Source organism: Astyanax mexicanus, chromosome 1 (assembly GCF_023375975.1).
Source record: "Astyanax mexicanus isolate ESR-SI-001 chromosome 1, AstMex3_surface, whole genome shotgun sequence".
Lineage (NCBI taxonomy): Eukaryota > Metazoa > Chordata > Actinopteri > Characiformes > Acestrorhamphidae > Astyanax > Astyanax mexicanus.
Genome location: NC_064408.1, coordinates 14,125,378 through 14,146,819, shown reverse-complemented (window position 1 = coordinate 14,146,819; position 21,442 = coordinate 14,125,378). Strand labels below are relative to the sequence as shown.

The window sequence follows — 21,442 nt, the reverse complement described above, 5'->3', positions numbered from 1 at the left end:
TAACCACCTAAAAAAACTGTTTTGCAGCTGCTTGACATCAGTGTGAATTGTGAAGTGTTAAATTGGCGCTCTGAGTTGAGTGGAAGGCTTGGATTAAAAGCGTCAAGAAATAATTTACCAAAACAGGCCGATGAGCAACTTTTACTCAAGTGTGCCAGTGGGTCCTGACAGCGTGGAGCAGTGTCAAAAAATCTATTGTCAGCACCAGGTTTTGAAAAGCTGGACTGCTGTGTAATATTATGTTATATTATATCTTTACATCGTGACTTTTCCTGGTAGGTTACTGTATTTTTTTAAACCAGCCATGTCCCAGCACTGGTCACAGTATATAACTTTATTTGTGTATGTATTTAAAAGTGTGGCTTTTAGTTAGGTGCTCTTAATAGCTCGGAAATTGAGGTCGAATTAATTAGCATTTTTAGCAGTCCTCACTGTTTAATTCTGAGGTAAAATAACAAGGTGGTCTGTAGGCTTGTTGAATGGCATCTGAGCATTTTTACCCCATATGTTTATCACATTTTTATTACATTTAAATAAATATATTCCATGGCAGTGTGTTGATTCTGCTGTTTCTTTTTGAAGATATTCTGCGTTTGAGGAAAGAAAAAGCAACCAGTACGTTGTGTAATGCTGTGACATTCTTCATTTACATCGATGCCCTAATGTCGCAGTCCCTCTTTGAAGTGTAATAAGCAAATGTATTTCGAGAGGTGTAACCCAGTTTCTGCTCACTTATTTAGCCTCATTTAGGCTCTTCAGCTTTGGGGACTTCAGATAGGCCTACTGGTGCCTAGACTTGCCAACCCGGAAAGATCCTAGGGCCTAAACAAACACAAAAACAACAAGCACAGATCCTGCTGCATTTCTCCACTCTGCAGCTCGCATGTTTACTCGGGTGTGTGTGTGTGTGTGTGTGTGTGTGTGTGTGTGAGTGTGAACGTTTGAGCTTGTGCACACAGCTCTCATCTCTCCTGTAAAGAGAAGAGTCAAGGACTTATTCATAGCAAAGTAGTTAAGGGTCATGCTGGATGTGAGTGAGTGCAGCTGTGATAGTGACCCTGTCATTTATCCAGGTATCTCATACCCAGCTGCTGCAAAGCATGCATATTCTACTTCTTACTTCAGACTGAATTCGAGGGATTTGCTTAAATACAAATATTTGACTGGAACCAAACTTGAACTATTTATTGACTGCTGAACTATTTAAATGGCCTAAATGTATGTTCATCCTGTTTTTTAAAGAAAAAAAAAACAATTTAAAGTGCTGCTACTATGAAAGTGAGCTCGCTGGTTCGAGTCCCTGTCATGCAGCTCGTCATCAGCTGCCGAAGCCCCAAGAGAGCACAATTGGCCTTGATCTCTTTGGGTGGGTAGATGACGCTCTTTCCCCTCATCACTCCAAAGGGTGATGTCTATCAGCACAAGGCTGCATCTGTGAGCTGATGTATCGGAACCGAGTGGCTGCGCTTTCCTCCGAGCACGATGTGATGCTACTCGGCAGTGCTGCATCAGCAGCCGTTCAAAAAGAGGCGGTGATTGGCTTCACATCTGTGGGAGGAGCCATGTGCTAGTCTTCACCCTACTGGTGTTGTGGCATCACCAGTGATGGGGATATACAGCCGAGTAGCAGCTAAATAGGTGGGACAATTGGCCTAGCTAAAATTGGGAGAAAATGGGAAATTTTGGTAATAAATTTAACAAAAAAAGAAATAATAAACCTTTTTAAATAATGATTATACCCATAGCATGTTTATATCCCTGCAGATAAATTACAGTACATTTATCCCAGCACTTTAATAGTGAATGTACTTCAGCAGTGCACTTTTAATCACAAATTCACCTCAGCAGTCCTGTTTTTTTTTTTTTTTTTTTTATAGGCCTTAAAGGCACATTTAAGTTGAATTTACACAAAAAAGAGACAGTCAGACTTCTAGTAAGCAAATAAATGCTAAGACCAAGTTAGCAACCTCAGCTTACTTGACTAAACATTATTATCCTAGCCCTGTATTGCTCATACCTGTAGATGGAAAGGAAGACACACATTCTCTAAATACCAAAAGTGTTTTTCTTATTTTTGACTGGTTGCCAAATATTCTGTGCATCCCTACTATATCCTATACTCACAAACAACATGTGCCTTATGTTGTACCTGAACCTGAACCCAGCAGGCTCAGACAGGCTGTGATGTTGCACATCTGTAGGAGGAGTGAGCATACCCCCCCTCCCCCCCCCCCCCACAGTCTCCACCTCCCTGCATGCTCATTACCCACCTCTCAGATGGAAATCCTGAGTGTCAGTCCAGCGGGGTGAGCAGACAGCCGTGGGCAGAAAATGAAATGGTCCCTCTTACCGTCTCACACTGAGCAATGAGAAGTGATAGAAATAATCTCTTCAGAAACTGAGCGGTGAAAATAGAATTCTATTTCTGTGTGAACTGTTTAGTTTCAGTAGCGTCTGATTTTGTGTGTCAGGTCTGGAACACAGTGCGGTGTATATTTCTGAAGCAGTAGGTTAATAGAGAGTCCCTTCAGCCCCAGTGTAGTCCATCAGCCCAGACATGTTTGGTGTGTGACGTTCAAGGGCACCCCATAATAGAAACATGAATTTTCCCTGCTGTTTTTAATGAAGTGTAGCATTTGATAGACACTGACATGCCACATGTCTGTCACATGAACAAGGCTCATTGATGTGAAAGAGCAACAGAGGCGACAGAAAGGCTACTGTAGCACAAGTCTGAGACATTTTTTCATGAATGAATAAAGATCAGCACTTTTCTTCAGTTATTTTTATAGATTAATACTATTTTTTATACTATTTTATACGATTATACTATTTTTATTGTTATTTATATTCATGTCTTGATCACTTTGTTTATGGTTATTAATTCAAGTACCGAAACTAGGGTGTTATTTTAGGGTGTTTTTACACCTGTAGTTGGTTTCTATGGTCCGGATCAGTTGATGAGCTTGTTTATTTGGAGCGTTTTCTCTCTCTGTTTGGTTTGGTTTCACACAGGCATAAACCTAAACGCACCAAAATGTGGACTAATAAACCACGCGAGCACATTGTCTCTGACTGGTCAGAGCTGTCTGGCGCAGGAGCAAGAAAGTAAATATAGTGAGAAGATTCTGTTTTTCAGTGTGTATATCTGTGCAGTGTGAAGCTGCTTTAACCCTTTGAACCCTAGGCTTTTTTGGTGTGTTTTTTCTCTGTTTTTTGTCAGTTCCTCTTTCAGGTCTTATAACACAGTAATTATATCAGACAGAAGCAGGAAGCAGAATTGTTATATTTTCCTGGAACTGATCGTGTTTTGGTCAAAATTTTACCAAGCGCCTGTTTTTTTTTTTTTTAAATGTATATACTTAAAATATATTCACACCTAAGATATATTTTCAAAAATGGTTAGATTAGAGTGTATATGAGTTGAAAGCATAAGAATATTGATGATGGTTCATTACAAGGATTATTACTTTGACAAAATACATGGAGAAACAGCATCAGGCGGACTTATTTTTCTTGATAATCACTAAAAAGATTACTAAAAACCTGACACTCAGAGCAGCCTGTGCCTTTCAGTATTTTGATCAGGACACACAAAGAAAACTATATACAAAAATTTAAACTTTTTAGTCTAAATAAATAAAAATGTTTAGTGCAAAATAACTACTTAATAAAAATGTGCAAGTAAAATAAAAACTATATAAAGTAGTGCGCACACCATACCTAGCTCTAGTTTGAGTAAAGCAGGTAGTTTCACACTTTTTCTGTGAACACTTTTGTGTCATTTACTGATATTATTTGGTTTGAAACATCATATAAATATGTTTAAAGCACTAATTTAAATAATATTGGTTGGGGAAGGAGATCTCACTTTTTTTAGGTGTTTTTCTCAATGAGTTTCTTGTAGATTTAGCTTTACCACACTGGGATTTCATCGCTATTTTTAGAAAGAGTAAATTCCGCCCTTTTTTTTACAATATATGGATTATATTTATGTGTGAAGGGATTCCTGATAATCCTGGTAGTTAAGCTGAGAAGACAAGGTGCGATTTTGGATGGAAAATCTGTCCGTAGGGTTCAAAGGGTTAACACAGAATGCTGTTCCGCTTTCAAACACTTTCAAACAGTTTCTCTGATTTACTACTTATAGGTGTATGTTTGAGTAAAATCAGCATTGTTTATTTATTCTGTAAATTACAGACAACATTTCTCTCAAACACTGATTTTTTTTATTTTTATTACAGTTTTGATGCATGCATTCTTAGCATGCTCTCCACCAGTCTTTCACACTGCTTTTGGGTGATCTTATGCCACTCCTGTTACAAAAATTTCAGATTTCAGCTTTGTTTGAGGGCTTGTGATTATACAAAAGTCATTTTTTTTAAACCCAACTTCATCACTTCAGGAAATCAGTGGTAATATAATTGTATAGATGTGTTGTTGTAATTGTTGTAATAGATAAACAGTCTCTTTAAGAAGGCTCTTGCTAAGCATACGCTGCAGGACCTTGTCAGGCTCTTAAGTGTGTGTGCTGTAGTTGTTTGCACTGTGTTGTTTTGCTGCAGGGTTCTGAGCGTTATCTCCCATATGGACCCATTGTTTTAGTCCTCTACCTCCTTCTAGCCGATAGCCAATAATAAAAAATGCAGTTTCAGGCCATGCCTAGCCCGTATATTTGGATCTAGATAAAGGCTTGTTTTCTGATAGAGTAGAAAACTAGCGTCTGTGTTGATGGGCAGTAGACGGGGGACGTAGCCTGGTGCATGGTGTTGTGGGCTGTAGCGTAATTCAAGCTCAGTTCAGAGACTCTGAATTTGCAGGTGGCAGCGCATGGCAACCGTAGCCCAGCAAATCAGGGGCCATGCTAGTCACCCTGAGGGGGGCCATGCACTGCTATTGCATAATAGGCCTATAGCATTCTTGCATAACAACGTCAAAGCTACTAATGCTGACCTTAGATGTTTGTTCCAGCACATGATGCTGTGATGCTCAGCTACCCAAATTACAGAATGCACACTCTTCTTATCACGCAAATGATGAGACGCCTCTCATGTCTGGTTCTGTGATGTAATGGGCTGTGTAATACGGACCGCTGTCAGGTGAAGTGTGGTAAAGGGCAGTGCGGAGTCATTATTCTTCATTTTTTTTCTGCATCCTTATGATTAGACCAATTTGTAGCAGCACATCAAGGTCAAGTGGCTGGAAAAGAAAAAAAAAGCATTGCTTATACAGAGATTAAATTTCTTGGTAGCTGTGTTTTAGTCAGTGCAGTTAGTGATTGTCATTAGATAAGGATGGTGATATGGTGCTATTAATTAGTCATGTGTTTATAGTTTATAGCAGACTATATGATAACAGTTGGTTGGTTGGTTCTCACTAGCTGCACAAAGAATAACACATTGGCTTATTTTTATTTATATTAATTTATTTTATATATCTCTTCTCTCATCTTAATAAATAGCAATACATGTCATACTTGTTCCAGTGGCTGGATCACCAGTAAGGCACCAAAGGTTTTTACTGAACTGGGAAAATCTGCTTTTAGCTACAGTGCACCAGCACGCTGGAATTCACTACCTGAAACTCTGAATCATTTTAAACTTTTAATTTCTAATCACCACCAGAAAGCATGTTACTCTTTAAACTACATAGCCAGGTGTATCCAATCATGAGAAAAGGTATTTAAGGTGGCCAATTGCAAGTTGTTCTCCTATTTGAATCTCCTCTGAAGAGTGGCATCATGGGCTCATCAAAACAACTCTCAAATGATCTAAAAACAAAGATTGTTCAACATAGTTGTTCAGGGGAAGGATACAAAAAGTTGTCTCAGAGATTTAACCTGTCAGTTTCCACTGTGAGGAACATAGTAAGGAAATGGAAGACCACAGGGACAGTTCTTGTTAAGCCCAGAAGTGGTGGAAAAGTGCAAGAAGAAAAGTAAAAGATTATTTACTAATTCAAAGTTTCTTTCCTCTCACATAACTTCTTTATGGAAACAAAGTTAGTTCTTTTGTCATGTTGCTCAAAGACGCCATTTGAAGCACTTGGTTATTTGTGCAAATATATCTGTTTTTATTGATGAAAGAACAGATGAATGTCTGTACTTGTTGTCAAACATGTCCTTTCTCTTGATCTATATCTCTGGTAGTAATCAGAAAAACACAACTGAATGTCTTCGAGCTTTTGAGCATTGACTGTTTTGTCTTTCTCTTTCTTCTATACTGATTTAAAAGACTGTGGAACTAGACGTAGAAATAAGCACTGCTGAGGACTTCATTTCCACATCACGGTGCTGACAGGCTTCACGCTGATCACAGCCAGTCTCCGGCTCCCTTCTGTGACAGTTTTGCATTTGATGGTGCAGAGCGCTCCTGTAATGCGACAGGTGACAGGTGTGAGACTAAAAGAGTTTCTGCTCTAGTGCATTATTTGTCACTGTCACATATCCAGTGCCCTAAAGCACCTCAAGCTGTTTGAAAGTTCAACGAGTACAGCTGTAGCATAGCGTAGCTTCTAGCTAGTGTTTTGACCTCATCTGAGAAATATGCTCCTCATCTCCTCATTTCCTACTTCCAGGTTCAATTTAGAAACCGACACAACCTATAATGTGTATAATCCCTCAGGTGTAGCGTGATTAATATACGTATCAAGGTATTTAGGCAGGCTGTGTGTTAGCTCCTGTGCTGTAAGCTGATCTGTGGTTGTTTTAGAGGCTTGAGTGTCTTAATTTCCTCTGTTTCTGTGAGGATGGGTAACTGATACTCCCTGGGGAGCTGCTTCCAGGTGAACTCTACACATCACCTCCTGAGCTGGCCTCCGCTGGGTTTAGCTGCAGGCTGTGTCCTCTTGTATTTTAGCAAAATAAGAGAACTGTCAGATGAGTCTGGCTACTTCTATGGCCTCAACTGTAGAGAATCTGGTTGCAGATTAGACACAATACAGTATACACATCTATACCATGAACCATAGGAAATGTGTGCTGTATGTAGAGCTGGAAAATTAATCGATTTTATAGAGTACCATATTTTTTGCACTATAAGGCGCATTTTGCAAGGCACACGGGTGTTACCATGTTTTTCTTCTAATACAGTTAGGTAAACAAAACTGTAATTCTTAAAGAAAACATTTACTTTTTAAGTCAAACAAGTGCTGGATGTTAATTTATGCACATTTCTCTCCTCAAAACTGTTTGTTTGGGTGAGTAAAGCGCTTCAGTTTAGGGGTGGGCAATATTATATCGAATACAAATTATCATGACACAGAAATATCATGATATTAAAAATCCATATCGTGATAATAGGGATGGTTTGTCTTAAAAGTAGTCCATTATTTACTGTGAAGCTTTAAGTGTATTTATTGTATAATTGTTTTAGTTCATAGTTTTAGTTTGCAGTTTATATGCATGACAATATACTGCAATATTTTTTGCTGCATTATATTATTTTATTTTATATTATTTATTTTGACACATTATGATTATACTGTTATACTATATTCCTGAAATTAATTAATTATTAATTGTTTATTAATTATTATTAATTGTTTTCCTATATTGCCAAGTATATCGTTATCGCAAAAATACCCTGAAATATCGTGATATTTTTTTAGAGCCATATCGCCCACCCCTACTTCAGTTTATTTACAGTAAGCTTAGATTTCCAGATTCCAACTAAGGCAGGGTGCAGCAGCATTAGCATTAGCAGCTAACTGCTGCCCAGCAGCGCTACACAGTGCACAGGCTACAGGCCAATAATACTCACATCTGAATGAAAATGGTTGACGACTGATGCTAATATTGCTCCAGCCCCGATGCCACGCGCTAAACTGAAACTCCTGTATAATGCTGTACTTCAGTGGAGTGGCTTTACTGCTCCTTACAAACTGGTAGAATTCATACATGTGTTTAAATGTGTCCCAGCTTTTAAATGCCTTATTTTCTTTTTTTTTTTTTTTTTTTTTTGGTAGGGTGAAAATGTTTTTTTTTTAGGCCATATCACCCAGCTTTAGTAACTAGTAAGACTTGAGAAAGCCAAGCCTATGGAAGTAATTGAATACAAGGCTAAAAACACATTATACCACTGTAGAACACAGCGAGAAAACAGCATCACTATCTGAGAGGACTCTGAAACCTTAAGTAAAAGGATAAAGTTAGCATTTTTCTTATTCTGTGGCAGCATAACAGGGTTAAAAAAGACTACTATGTTGTATCTGGGCATTTTTCACCCCGATTGTACTCTCACATACTTGCTTTTTATTAAAAAACAGCTGTAATATGCTTAATAAAAGCATTCTTTAGCACTTTTGAACTTTATCCACTACAGCTGAACCTGAAGTTTCATATTCAGCGGCTGTATTCAGCGAGTATCCACACAATAGAGACTTGAGTTAAGAGCTGCTGGCTGGTATTGTTACTGTAAGAGTTGAGTAAGAGGGTTTTCTGCTGTATGTGGCACAGCTCTCCCATTGTGTAATCTTATCTTTAGCAAGGTCACCTCTGATTCACGAGCAGATTGCCCCCCAGTCTACCAGTGGGAACTACACTCGCTGTTCGCTCCTGCTATATATATCACTGCGCTCTATTTCTCTCGCTACGTCAGAAACCGAGTGTGTGTGTGTTTGTGTGTGTAAAAGTGACTCCAGAGGCAGGTCAGTGTAAAACGGTGTCACATTCAGGCTCAGGGGGCTGCATGACATGGACTGATTATTATATTGTGAAACGTTTACTACATATTGCATTTAAATTGTGCTTTTAGGTTAATTTATCTGTTTTAACATAGCTTTTAAATGAGCTGATTTAACTAAAGCACTTCACTTAAGATGAGCATCTAAAAGTAGGCCATTAGCTCAAACTACTTAAACACTCCACTGCCTCCCCCCCCATACAGGAGGAGATGTAGTCCTCCGCCAACATCATCATATAACACATCCCAGGGTGAGTGTGTGCTGGTTCAGGCTAGATTAGTTACAGGAATGGGTTGTAGTTGTTTTTTTCCCCAACAATACACAATTTATGGTGTCTGATATCTGAAACGTATCTTTATTTGACCAATAACGCTTGAATTTTTTTTAAACTGTTAATCATTAATGTAGGTCCACACACTGGCACTACTCAGAAATGCTTGCTGTATTTTTATCAGATTAAATACAAATCAGAACAAAACCCCAATCGACGGTGACTTGAAATTTTCTTTAAATACAAGAAATCCAGTATTTTAGGGCGTTTTCACTCCTGTAGTCAGTTTCTATAATTTGGATCAGTTGATGAGTTCATTTACTTGGAGCGTTTCTCCCTCTGTTTGGTTTGGTTTCACACAGACATAAACCTAAACACACCAAAATGTGCACCAATAAACCACGGAGCAGGCTGTGTCCTCTGATTGGTCAGAGCTGTCTGGTGTGGGAGTAAATATGAATATATGAAAAAAGTAAATATAGCGATAGGATTCAGTGTTCCAGCGTGAATATGTCTGTGCTTTAACACTGTGTTTAAAAGCATAGCGTTTCACCATTCTGTGTTTGGACGTGCAGTGCAGATGTATACATAGTAAACCGCATTACGCGGCTGTGAGCAGTGAACGCAGTACAGACTGCGTGCATGGACACAGCGTTTGTTCATAGCTGTGGTAATTAGCGTTATCCGTTATAGCGTTAAATCAGTTTAAACTGTGCCTTGTCAGCAGTTTAGCTTAAATAAATGGACTATATTTAATAGCTGGATCAGATCGAGATCGCATTACATTCTCACCACAAGTGAACCGCACCAGAGTTCGTTTGGGACCTCCTCTAGCTGGTCTCGGTCCTTTTATTTTTTTTATCCACACCCGAGTACGATTACTGTTTTCACACATGCTCAATTGAACCGCATTAAAGTTTCAAACTGACCAGAGTTCATTTTAACTGGACCAAATAGTACCCTAAAAGAAATGTTTTACTGGGAGGAGTCTGGCTCAGCTTTGCACAATGACATGTCCTGCTTACCTGAAACTTTAGCAATTCATCCTTTGTTGTGATCCTGTATATTTAATGTAAAGCCTTCCTAATACCAGGCATGGACTAGAAACTTAAACCATATTTTTACACTATAAGGTACACCAGACAGGTGCACTATCAATAAATGTCTATTTTCTGGTCTATTTTCATACACAAGGTGCACTGGATTATAAGGCTCTTTACACGACACTAGTAAGAAACAGGGTTGTTGCCTAGGGTGTTTTCCTTCTAATTCAGCAGGTCTCACCAATGTGTGCTGGTGGGGAGGTAACTAAAAGCTAAGCTAAGTAAACAAAACTGTGATTCTTAAAAAAAAACAAAAAAACATTTTCTTTCAAAGTAAAATGAGTGCTGGATGTTAATCTACACAAAGCTCTCTTGAAAGCAGTTTATTTGGGTGAGTAGAGTGCTTCTGTTTATTTACAGTAAGCTTAGATTTCCTGATTTCCACTAATGCTGGGTGCAGCAGCATTAGCATAAGCAGCTAACTGCTAGCGCTAGTAAATGCCACCCGGCAGCACTAGACTGAGGTAAGTCAGGGCAATATTAGCTAGAGGTTCGTCCCACATAGCTTGTTTTAACTCTGTAAACGAGTAGGCCACAGTCCAATATACTCACCTCTGAACGGCAAACGAGCTAATGCTTAGTGCGGTTAGCTCCATCAGGGCTAGCCAGGGTTAGCATTGTGGAGAACTAAGCTAAAACTCCCATGTAATGCTGTACTTCAGCATAGTGGCTTTTATGCTCCTTACAACCTGACTGGTAGAATCAATACATAATGATTATAAGGTGCACTAATGATTTTTGGGAAAATGAAAGGATTTTAAGTGCGACTTAAAGTTCGAAGAACTATGCAACTATTGCATGTCTGGTATATTTTATTTTGTATGTGTATGATTAAAAGTAGTAGCATTCTGACCACCTGCATTCTATTTAGAAAAAAAAAAAAAACAGAAAATGCTTTTACAGGGTGTTGTTTAGCAAATTATGCCTTATTTATCAAGAAATTATGTGAAAATGTAAGTAGAATTGAGGTATTTTCTGATCTGATTCAAAATATTAAATCTTATTAACATTAAATATCCAATAAAATGGTTGATATATGCTGTATATCATGATCAAATCGTTTGTTCCATATTCCCTTACAACATCAGATTCTGTGCCATCAGATTCTCAATGTGTTCCTGGCACTGCTGTGTGTGTTGCGATAGACAATCGTGCCAGCTGGCGTTTCCAAATTCATAATGAGTTTTTTTTTTTTGGAAATAGCGAGTGTCTGTGTGTTTAAACAGCAGTAAAATCCTCCCCTCAGAAGTGCCGTTACAACAGCATATTTTCCTTCTAAAACTCACACTCTAACAGAATGGCTAGCTTTAGGAAGCTTACTGATATTGTATCTATTTTCTTTACATCTCTCAATGTGTCCTAGTGTGTTTCAGCATGTCTGGAGATCTCCTTCAGCCCCTCCTCCTCTCTTCTCTCACTCTCACTGGCCCATATTGAGGAGAAGCTTATCACTGCAAGCGTTTGTCTCCTCCAGGAGGAACCACCTGCTCCATCTGTAAGGAGAAAAAGCCCAGTAGTTCCCTGGTAGTGACCCTGGCAGCTGAGAGCAGGGTGGATGGAGGCACGGCAGCAGGTCTGCAGCACCACTGAACAATAGGGGTTGGTGATATACTGTAATCTCAGGTTTATATCACAATATTTGTTCTGACAGATGGTGGTGGTGGTGGCGATGGTGATGAGAGATACGATAGTAACCACTAAGCAATACCTTAAAAACATCTAGAACAACATATGTAAAGTACTTCATGACCTAGCAACAAAAACAAAAAGGGTTGTACAAAAGTCCCCATGATACTAGTTACTAGCTCTAGTAACCACCAGGGAAACCACCTGGAAGGAATAGCAACCCTGTGGCACCCATAACAGATACCATGTTATTGTATTTTTCAGAGTATAAGACACACCTAAAATCCTTAAATTTTTCCAAAAATCGACAGTGCGCCTTATAATCCAGTGCGCCTTATGTATGAATTCTATTAGGCAGGTATTAATAAGCAGTAAAACCACTCTGATGAAGTACTGTGTGAGTTTTCAGTAAAGTTTCTCCAGCACTAAGGCTGGGTGCAGCATCATTTGCATTAGCCACTATCCTCAGCTCTAGCTCTTTTGCCATTTAGAGGCAAGTATATCAAATTGTAGCCTGTGTGATTGCCGTGTTAAAGCAAGTTACATGGGACAAACTTCTTTACAGAATTGGAGTTTTATTTACTTCCCTTAGCTTCCCTATTAGAAAGGAAACATGGTGACACCCTTGCTCACTTAGGTGTAGGAATCCTATCTAGTGTTGCTTAACGCACCTTATAATCTGGTGTGCCATATGTATGAAAATAGACGTTCACTGAAAAATACGATAACCTCCAAGCTTTACCATGGAAACCACCTGCAATAATACATATATAGTAAGTAACTTGGCCATCTTCTAGCAGCCATAACACAGACTAATTACTAGTAACACCCCCAAGCAACCAAAGGTATCTTGGATACCTTACCAACCACTGTAATACGCTGTAAAAGGGTCGACAATTAAGTTTGGCAATAAGCCAGATATTTTCTATGCTATTACACAGCGGGCCACAAAAAAAAAAAAATCTGTTTTGAATTATGAAGTGTAATGGGACGGAACGCTACAGACTAGTAGCTCTCCAGCCCAGAGGATTGTTGAACCCAATTGCAGAACAGTTGATCTCAAAGCTGGTAAACCCAAAAACACACCGCTCCTCACGCAAGATCAAATCTGTGTCATCAGGGACCAATACGCTGCCCCAGCTAGTAAATTGGGACAGGGTTGGAAAAAAAACGGGCAGAAAAACGAGAATGTGCGGAGAGACAGAGAGGGGAGGATTTTAAACAAAAGCTCATCAGAGAAGCACATTTTTTTTCATTATTGTTTTTTTATAGTTCAAACAACCTCAAGGGCCATATGTTTCATGCTTGCGGGCCGCATCTGGCCCGTGGGCAGCCTATTGCCAACCCCTGCTATGTGTGTTCCATCTAACAGACTGCAACAGTAGAGAAAAGAAGGAAAAAGTTATTTTTTGTGAAAGTTATTTAGTTTTGTGTGGAGCTTTTTTGTCCATTGTTTAGTTTGCCCCTATTGTCAGCTGTTAAATTTGAATCTTTCTTGAGGGTGAAGCTCTGCAGTTTTTGGGCTCATCATTGTGTTCATAATATGGTAAAATCAATAAGATATTACAGTGGAATTCAGTTTTATTGGAGTTATAACTTCTGTCCTCGCTGAATGTTGGCTTAATTAGGCCTCTTTGTTTTGCTGCGGGTTTCAGCTGTGCACAGTAAATTTGCTGACTCTTGCGTGTGACCCTGGCAGCGATGCAGCTGAGCGCATCAGTTCTTAAATTACTACAGTACAGCCTCTCTAGGAGCCCGCCGGAACATCAGTAATACACACAGCGGAGATAATGATAATAGAGAGCCTAATGTAATAGTCTTATTGACAAACCACATTCCTGCTGTGCTGCGTCTGTGGTGAGAAGAGGCAATTTGCTAAACTCGGACCCGGGCTGCAAGAGCTAAACGTAGTTAGAAGGTAATCTTCTATCTGCTTCCCAAAAACTCTGAGAAGTGTGTGTGTGTTCCCTCAAGGCATTGATAAACTGCTATCAGCACTGTACAGGTGAGACTGGTGTGATGGAGCTTTCTGGCTATTGCATTTTCCCTGTGATCTACTGTGCCGGTCTTCAGAAAGCTTTTTAGAAAGTTCTTCAGAAAGATCTTCAGAGAGGTCAGGAAAGAACTGCTTATCTAGTAAGGAAATATTCAGGCCTCTGATAGCTTAGGACATAAAATATGTATTCACTGTGGCATTGTTTCAATAAGCTTCAGCAATGTCACAAGATTAATTTCAATCCAGTGTTGCATTAATTTATTAATTTTTCACCAGGTTCTTGCAGCAGCGTTAATGATGGTAGAGTCTGACCGCTGCACAAAGCAGCTCTTCTCCATCCAGCACATCCCAAAGATTCTCAATGAGGTTAAGGTCTGGACTCTGTGGTGAACTCTCTCTCAATCCATGTGTAAAAAAAATGATGATCTCATGCTCCCTGAATCACTCTTTCACAATTCCAGCCCCATGAATCCTGACATTGTCATCTTGGAATATGTCCGTGCCTTCAGGAGAGAAAAATCTATTGATGGAATAACCTGGTCTATATTCAGTATATTCAGGTAGTCAGCTGACCTCATTCTTTCAGCACATACTGTTGCAGAACCTAAACCTGCAGACCAACTGCAGCATCAACCCCACATTATTTACTTAGTTAAATCCAGGTGGAAATTTTATTTTTGGCAAGGCAGTATATGTTTATCAAAAAATACTAGCAAAAATTGTACATTTACAGCCATATAGCCCACCACTACATTGTAGTACGATTTTAATAAGCCTGGGAAATGAGCGGACACCATTACAGGATTATTTCGTTGAATAACTAAATATTAAAAATTATAACAGCCAATTTATTCAACCTTTTATGAAGGCCAGAGTAAGGTCAGAATCTATATTATTGCTCTTTACACAGTGTCTTCTATTTTACACAGTGTGAAAAATGCAGAATTAACAAAAATAAATCTTGGGCAACACTACAAGTATTTTTTTATAGAGGGCGGCAGATTTTGCTAGACCTCAGCGTTTCTATTCAGACTATTTTGGGAACCATTTTCGGCATGCCTCGAGTTTCTGCTTTTCACAAAAGAGCACACTGGCCATTGTTTCTTTCCTTTTTTAAAGTGAAAACTGAAAGAAGAAGAGGAAGTTTAATATTGGAGATTAGGTTTTAAGAGCATGTTTGCAAACACAGCCATGATACTGTGCAGCTGGTGTCAGTCTAGCAACACCAGGCTTGCCTAGTTTGTCTTGCCTGCCTTTACCAAACATCCCTAAATTCTTTATTCTAGCCAAACTTCTCAGCCAATCGATACACACCGATGAGCCAAAATATGATGACTAATATGCTGTTGTTTTTTGTGTTCTGCCAAAACTGCAAACGGCTCATTTTCTGAAGAGCTCTGAAGGTATCCTGCAGTATTTAGAACGAAAATATTGACAGCAGATCATTTTAAATCCTGTAAATTACGAGGTGGTGCCACTACAGGTTGGACATGGTGTTCCAGTACATTCCACTGGTAAACAACATACCTGTTACTGTACACCCATGTGATTTAAAAGAAAAAACACAGGTCCACACGTGGACAATGCAACAGTTGCATCCTGTTGTTTCGAAGTTCAGTTTTGCTTACCTGTCTATTCTAGACACTTTTAATGGTAGACATGTGTTATGTGTGGCCTTCTTCTCATAACCATCATTCAGAATTTTTCAGGGTGTTTCTTAATTGCGTATCATATACTAATATTATATATATATATATATATATATATATATATATATATATATATATATATATATATATATATATATATATATATAGAGTGCCGTCAGAATATTATGACCTTCTGCATTCTTGTCCTTCTGCACTTCAAATCCATTTTAGCACTTTGTTCTTTGAATTTTCTATAATTACAGACTGCAGTCCTGTATCTGTTTCTGTGTGTACTTTTATTATTATTCTCCTTCAATGCTTTGGACCCCACAGGAGAGAAAATCACAACAGAGCAGCTATTTTTTTGGGTAGTGGGTCATTTTCAGCAGTTCAGTCTCACTAACTGACATGTTGGTAGTGTTTAGGGCTGCACAAGGCCACCTCTTGAAGCTCATTGAGAGAATGATGCCAAGAGTGTGCAAAGCAGTAATCAGAGCAAAGGGGGGCTATTTTGAAGAAACTAGAATATAATATATTTTTTTAGTTATTTCACCTTTTTTGTTAAGTATATAAAACTCCACATGTGTTCATTCATAGTTTTGATGCCTTCAGTGAGAATCTACAATGTAAATAGTCATGAAAATAAAGAAACGCATTGAAAAAGAGAGGGTATCTTCCTTTTGTTAGCCTGCACCTTTGGAAAACTTTGCATGACTGGGACATGAGTGTGATGTATTGGTGGGGCCCTGCTGATAACATTGCCACGTGCCATGTTCCTTCTGTTACAGATATTCGTATGCATGTTAAAAACTCTGACGCTGCTGCAGAACAAGCTGTTCCTCATCATGTTTTGCACTCTGTACTAAGGTTTTATTTTCCGCTCAGTGCCGTGCACTGTAGGAGACTCAGACCCCCTGCTGGCTACAAAATATCCCTCTCTTCACCAGGGAACGGTCATTAGCATTTGATGCTATTCCTTATTTTTCTGCTTTCCCCTTCGCTTGACGAAGAAAAAAAAGCTTGTATTTTTTTTCTTTTGCACATTAACACTGTGCTTTTTTACAAGATGGAGTGATGGAGTCCTGCTGCTAGAAATAAAACAGTTTCCATAGGTTCCATAGCCCGAGTGCTCAGTTCACGTAAAGCATTCACGCTTTCTGCAGGGAGTCAAATGAGCTTGCGCTGTGCCATGCTATCTCTGAGTGAGGGGAGTCGACCTTTTCTGCCAAGGTCATTCCTGTTTTAGAGTTTTGGACACTCGTTTACTCCTTTCTGTCCTGAAATTCTGTGTTCTGTCTGTGATTCTGTGATTGCCTATCTGAAGTAAAAGAACGCTTTGTGCCTGTGCCTTGGTGCTAGGAGTATGTTTTTTTTTTTATAGTGGTTATTTAAATGCAAATAAAAGAATCAATGTTAAAAAATTTTACAATACAATTATATTTATATTAGTGGCATCAATTAAAAAAATAGTATATACTTGTATGTATGTTTGAGGCGCTGATATAAAGAATGTATGATAAATTGGAAAGAGAAAACTTTTTTTTTTTACTTTATTGTAAACTAGGGGTGGACAATATGGCCCTAAAATTATATTGCGATATTTCATGGTGTTTTCGCGATAATGATACTTTTGGCGATATGACAAAAATGAATTAAAAAAATATATATATTTCAAGAATACACTACTGCAACAAAATGAAAAAAAAAAGTTTAATATTGCATACAATATGATATAGCACACGCCTAACTGAGATAAAAAAAAAAATACAAGGATTTTATCAGATTTGTAACAGAAGTCAATGATCCAGAATGTTATGATACTAATAATAATGCTCTCCAAATATCTCCATATATCCAGGATTAAAGTAAAATAAATGATGGACAGATATAATCTGTATCTAGTAGATACTGTATTTAATGAAAAATGAGAACAGTGTGAATTTTTATTTTGTAAAAACAGCAAAAAAGTTGTACCCTGATGTGATAAACATCTCATCATACAAATCTCAGGAGCTGTAATAATAATGTAATAAGGGCTCTCTTACTACTCTCTCGCTATTACTCTCTCCCTCCAAAATTCAAAATACAAGGAAGTACTTGCATCAAAATATTTTAATCATGATTTGAATACATTTTAGAATGTATTTATTTTGTTGCAGTAGTACATTCTTAAAAATTAATTAGTAAATAAGTTATGTATTTCAGTGTTATCATTTGTTAGATCCCTACTCAGTGCCTCAGTCTATGATCCTGTTTAGTGTCTGAACAGGAACTTTCTATTTTAATACTCATAGTGAATGCAGAAGTTATATTCATGCAGCTGTTGCTGATCTGCTTATTGTTCATATAAGGGGCTTTTTACACAGTAAGATTCAGATTAATCTCAGTTCTGCTTGTTTATCTTCATTTCCCGTATGAAAGGTCAGTGGAGGTTTGGTCTCTTGCTTTCGATGACAGCAACATGCACTTATTCGAACAAAACACACACATTTATAAACCGACAGGACAGAAAGTCAGATTTGACCACTGTTTTAAACTTAGACTGGGTGATACATTGATCTGCGTTAATGCAATATTGTTGTAATTTACAGCATTTGTAATCCTTAATCAGGTGGTAGGGGTGGGCAATATTATATCGTACACAATATATCGTGACACAGAAATATCGTGATATTTAAAATCCATATAATAATAGAGATGGTTTGTCTTAAAAGTAGTCTATTATTTACTGTGAAGCTTTAGGTGTATTTATTGTATAATTGTTTTAGTTTGCAGTTTATATGCATGCACTATTTATTCTGCAGTATTATGTGCTGCATTATATTATTTTATGTTATATTATTTATTTTGCCACGTTATGATTATGCTGTTATACTCTTATACTATATTCCTGAAATGAATTAATTATTTTAGTTTTCCTATATCGCCAAGTATATCGTTATCGCAAAAATACCCTGAAATATCGTGATATTATTTTAGAGCCATATCGCCCACCCCAAGTAGGTGGTAATACAGGTGGTACATATGGTTGTTTGAGTGATGCTGCAGAAATTATCCGAATTTTAGGGGAAATTTATTTGTTTAGAAGATTTATTAATTTCATTATAACAAAATAAATTCTGTATACAGAAGAAAAAAATACAATTCACAAGTAAAATGAAAGGCAGCAGAAAGATTTTTTTTTTCTCCAAGAATAATTTCAAACAATAGTAATATACCAAAAACAAAACCAAACAAATCTAAACAAAAAATCAAATCCTTTTCAAACACAAGTTTATATAGTTACACATTATACCACTTAATTTTTTTCTAGTTCGAAAATTAGGCTTTACAGTTGTGGTCAAAAGTTTACATACACTTGTAAAAAAACATAATGTTATGGCTGTCTTGAGTTTTCAATAAGTTCTACAACTCTTATTTTTCTGTGATAGAGTGATCGGAACACATACATGTTTGTCACAAAAAACAGTCATAAAATTTGGTTCTTTCATAAATTTATTATGGGTCTGCTGAAAATGTCACCAAATCTGCTGGGTCAAAAATATACATACAGCAACAAAATTTGTCAATTTTGGTGATGTAGCGAGTTGTGTCAATCAAATTAGCTTCATGTCATGGCCTCTTCACTTCTTGTAAGTGATTCTGATTGACTACAGCTGTTGACTTCTCATGAGCCCATTTAAATAGGGCTCATTTGACCCAGTGATTAGACTCAGCTACAAAAGCTACAATGGGAAAGTCAAAGGAACTCAGTGTGGATCTGAAAAAGCGAATTATTGACTTGAACAAGTCAGGGAAGTCACTTGGAGCCATTTCAAAGCAGCTACAGGTCCCAAGAGCAACTGTGCAGACAATTATACGCAAGTATAAAGTGCATGGAACAGTTGTGTCACTGCCACGATCAGGAAGAAAACGCAAGCTATCACATGCTGCCGAGAGGAGTTTGGTCAGGATGGTTAAGAGTCAACCAAGAATCACCAAGAAGCAGGTCTGCAAGGATTTGGAAGCTGATGGAACACAGGTGTCAGTCTCCACAGTCAAGCGTGTTTTACATCGCCATGGACTGAGAGGCTGCCGTGCAAGAAAGAAGCCCTTGCTCCAGAAAAGGCACCTTAAGACTCGGCTGAAGTTTGCTGCTGATCACATGGACAAAGATAAAACCTTCTGGAGGAAAGTTCTCTGGTCAGACGAAACAAAAATTGAGCTGTTTGGCCACAACACCCAGCAATATGTTTGGAGGAGAAAAGGTGAGGCCTTTAATCCCAGGAACACCATGCCTACTGCCAAGCATGGTGGTGGTAGTATTATGCTCTGGGGATGTTTTGCTGCCAGTGGAACTGGTTCTTTGCAGAAAGTAAATGGGATAATGAAGAAGGAGGATTACCTCCAAATTCTGCAGGAAAACTTAAAACCATCAGCCCGAAGGTTGGGTCTTGGGCGCAGTTGGGTGTTCCAACAAGACAATGACCCAAAACACACATCAAAAGTGGTAAAGGAATGGCTAAACCAGGCTAGAATTAAGGTTTTAGAATGGCCTTCCCAAAGTCCTGACTTAAACCCCATTGAGAACATGTGGACAGTGCTAAAGAAACGGGTTCATGCAAGAAAACCATCACATTTAGCTGAACTGCACCAATTCTGTCAAGAAGAGTGGTCAAACATTCAACCTGAAGCTTGCCAAGAGCTTGTGGATGGCTACCAAAAGCGCCTAGTTGCCGTGAAAATGGCCAAGGGACATGTAACCAAATACTAATGTTGCTGTATGTATATTTTTGACCCAGCAGATTTGGTGACATTTTCAGCAGACCCATAATAAATTTATGAAAGAACCAAATTTTATGACTGTTTTTTGTGACAAACATGTATGTGTTCCGATCACTCTATCACAGAAAAATAAGAGTTGTAGAACTTATTGAAAACTCAAGACAGCCATAACATTATGTTTTTTTACAAGTGTATGTAAACTTTTGACCACAACTGTACATGCCTCTCTATCCCCTTAAGATTATAACATCTCCTTTCTTTTAACAAAGTTTTATTGAATGTTTTAAGGTAATGTGTTTTTTTTTTTGTTTTTTTTTTTTAGCCTTATACATTAACAACAAAATATTAAAGTTAACTACATCATAGAATTTTGAACTTTTTTTTTTTTGAAAAATCAAAAAATATTTGATATTATTAATTTATTTGTGAAACCTTGGCCTTTGTGTGTGTGTTTTTCAGGACCCCAGTGTAACTGCAGTGTAGAGGGTACGCTGGACCCGCTCAGCTGTGACCCGGGCACCGGTCAGTGTGTGTGTGTGCAGGGCTACTCAGGGCTCCAGTGTGACGGCTGTGAGGACGAGTACTTCAACAACGGCACCAGCGGCTGCCAGCCGTGTGGATGTGACACATATGGAGCCCTGGGGAAGAGGTGTGATGGGTAAGTCGTTATGGGTGTGACGAGACACTTGTGTCTCATGAGAATAAGATGAGACCAGATTTTATTCATATTTTTCAGACTATAAGGTGCACAAGATTATAAGGCGCATTAAGTGACACTAGTTAGGATACCTACATCGAAGTGAGCAAGAGTATTGCCATGTTTCCCTTCTAATTGGGAAGATGGGGGAAGTAAGTAAGCAAAACTTTAATCGCTGGATTTTAATCTACACAGATTTCTCTACTGAAACCTGTTTATTTGGATGAGTAAAGCGCTTCCGTTTATGTATATAAGCTTAGATTTCCAGTATTTTGTCCAAGGATGAGCCCCAGTTAGCAGCGCTAGTCAGTCGCAGTTAGCAGCACGAGCAAGCCGTGGTTAGCGCTAGTAAATGTTGCTCAATAATGCTAGACTGAGGAACAGTAACTCAGCTAGCGGATTGTCTCATGTAGTTTGTTTTAACACAGTAAACAAGCAGACTACAGTTGAATCTTGAACCTTGAATTGAATGTTCTCAACCCTGATCGGCAAAAAAGCTAGCTCTTCAGTTAGCGGCTAATGCTAATGACCTGCACTCAGCCACAGCGCTGGAGAAACTTCACTGAAACTCCTGTATAACGCTGTACTTCAGCAGAGTGGCTTCACTGCTCCTTACAACCTGACTGCTAAAATTCATACATAAGGCTCACTGTC

The 21,442-nt window shown here is 38.4% G+C and overlaps 1 protein-coding gene across 1 annotated transcript in view; it reads left to right on the top strand.

The window, feature by feature from the left end:
* Positions 1-21,442, top strand: part of si:dkey-220k22.1 (multiple epidermal growth factor-like domains protein 9) — a 181,132-nt gene that overhangs the window by 13,438 nt on the left and 146,252 nt on the right. The window contains exon 2 of the mRNA XM_007228591.4: positions 20,551-20,749. Coding sequence (XP_007228653.3) covers positions 20,551-20,749 — 199 coding nt within the window. The remainder of the gene's footprint in view (positions 1-20,550; positions 20,750-21,442) is intronic.